This window comes from Sinocyclocheilus rhinocerous, unplaced genomic scaffold (genome assembly GCF_001515625.1).
Source record: "Sinocyclocheilus rhinocerous isolate Xijiao unplaced genomic scaffold, SAMN03320098_v1.1 scaffold395, whole genome shotgun sequence".
NCBI classification, from domain to species: Eukaryota; Metazoa; Chordata; class Actinopteri; order Cypriniformes; family Cyprinidae; genus Sinocyclocheilus; species Sinocyclocheilus rhinocerous.
This window is the reverse complement of record NW_015660890.1, coordinates 1,426,821-1,427,558: the sequence shown is the minus strand read 5'-3', so window position 1 is coordinate 1,427,558 and position 738 is coordinate 1,426,821. Positions and strand designations below refer to the sequence as shown.

The window sequence follows — 738 nt, the reverse complement described above, 5'->3', positions numbered from 1 at the left end:
TATATATATATATATATATATATATATGCTGAATGAATCATATACATTTTATAAATAACAAAAAAAAAGTTAAATAAATGTATACTATACTTTTAATGAAAAATAAATCACATGATATAAAGTTAAATGCATATTTTGAACATATACATAATATAAAAAATACATAAAGGCAACATATAAAGTTCACAAAATATATAGTAAAATTTGCATAAATTTGAAATATTACACTTAGTATTTATATGTTGAATAAAATAAGTTAAGAAATAAATTTGTAAATCAAATTCATAATATATTATAATTGTCTGGAGTTGAAGTGTGTGTTTCATCACACAGGCTCTGAATTGAATCATTTAGTTGGAGAGCTGGGCGTGAGTGTGTGCGTGCGTGGGTGTGTGTGTTCGCTCACCCAGTAACCTGAAGATTAGATGCAGCTCATCTTCAACGGTGGATCCTGGGAACAGCGGCCGACCTGCAGCCATTTCATAAAATATACATCCAACACCCCTGAGGCAGAGAAAGAGACAGAGAGAGGATAAGACAGAGCATACAGGACAGGACTGAATGTAAATGTGACATCACTCACCACATATCGATCTGTGTGGAGTACTCTGAGGATCCCAGTAGTACATCAGGAGGTCTGTACCATAAGGTCACCACCTCATTAGAGTATGTCTTAGTGGGAACCGACTTGGCTCGTGCCAGACCTACAAACACACAAACAAAAAACATTTATTATTA

General features: G+C 33.6%; 1 protein-coding gene across 2 annotated transcripts in view; it reads right to left on the bottom strand.

Moving 5' to 3' along the window:
• The window catches only part of cdk17 (cyclin dependent kinase 17), a 67,411-nt gene that overhangs the window by 5,284 nt on the left and 61,389 nt on the right, over positions 1-738 (bottom strand). For both annotated transcript variants that reach the window (XM_016535418.1, XM_016535417.1), the window contains exons 11-12: positions 584-704; positions 407-504 (exon numbers count right to left, since the gene is read on the bottom strand). In XM_016535418.1, coding sequence (XP_016390904.1) covers positions 407-504; positions 584-704 — 219 coding nt within the window. The remainder of the gene's footprint in view (positions 1-406; positions 505-583; positions 705-738) is intronic.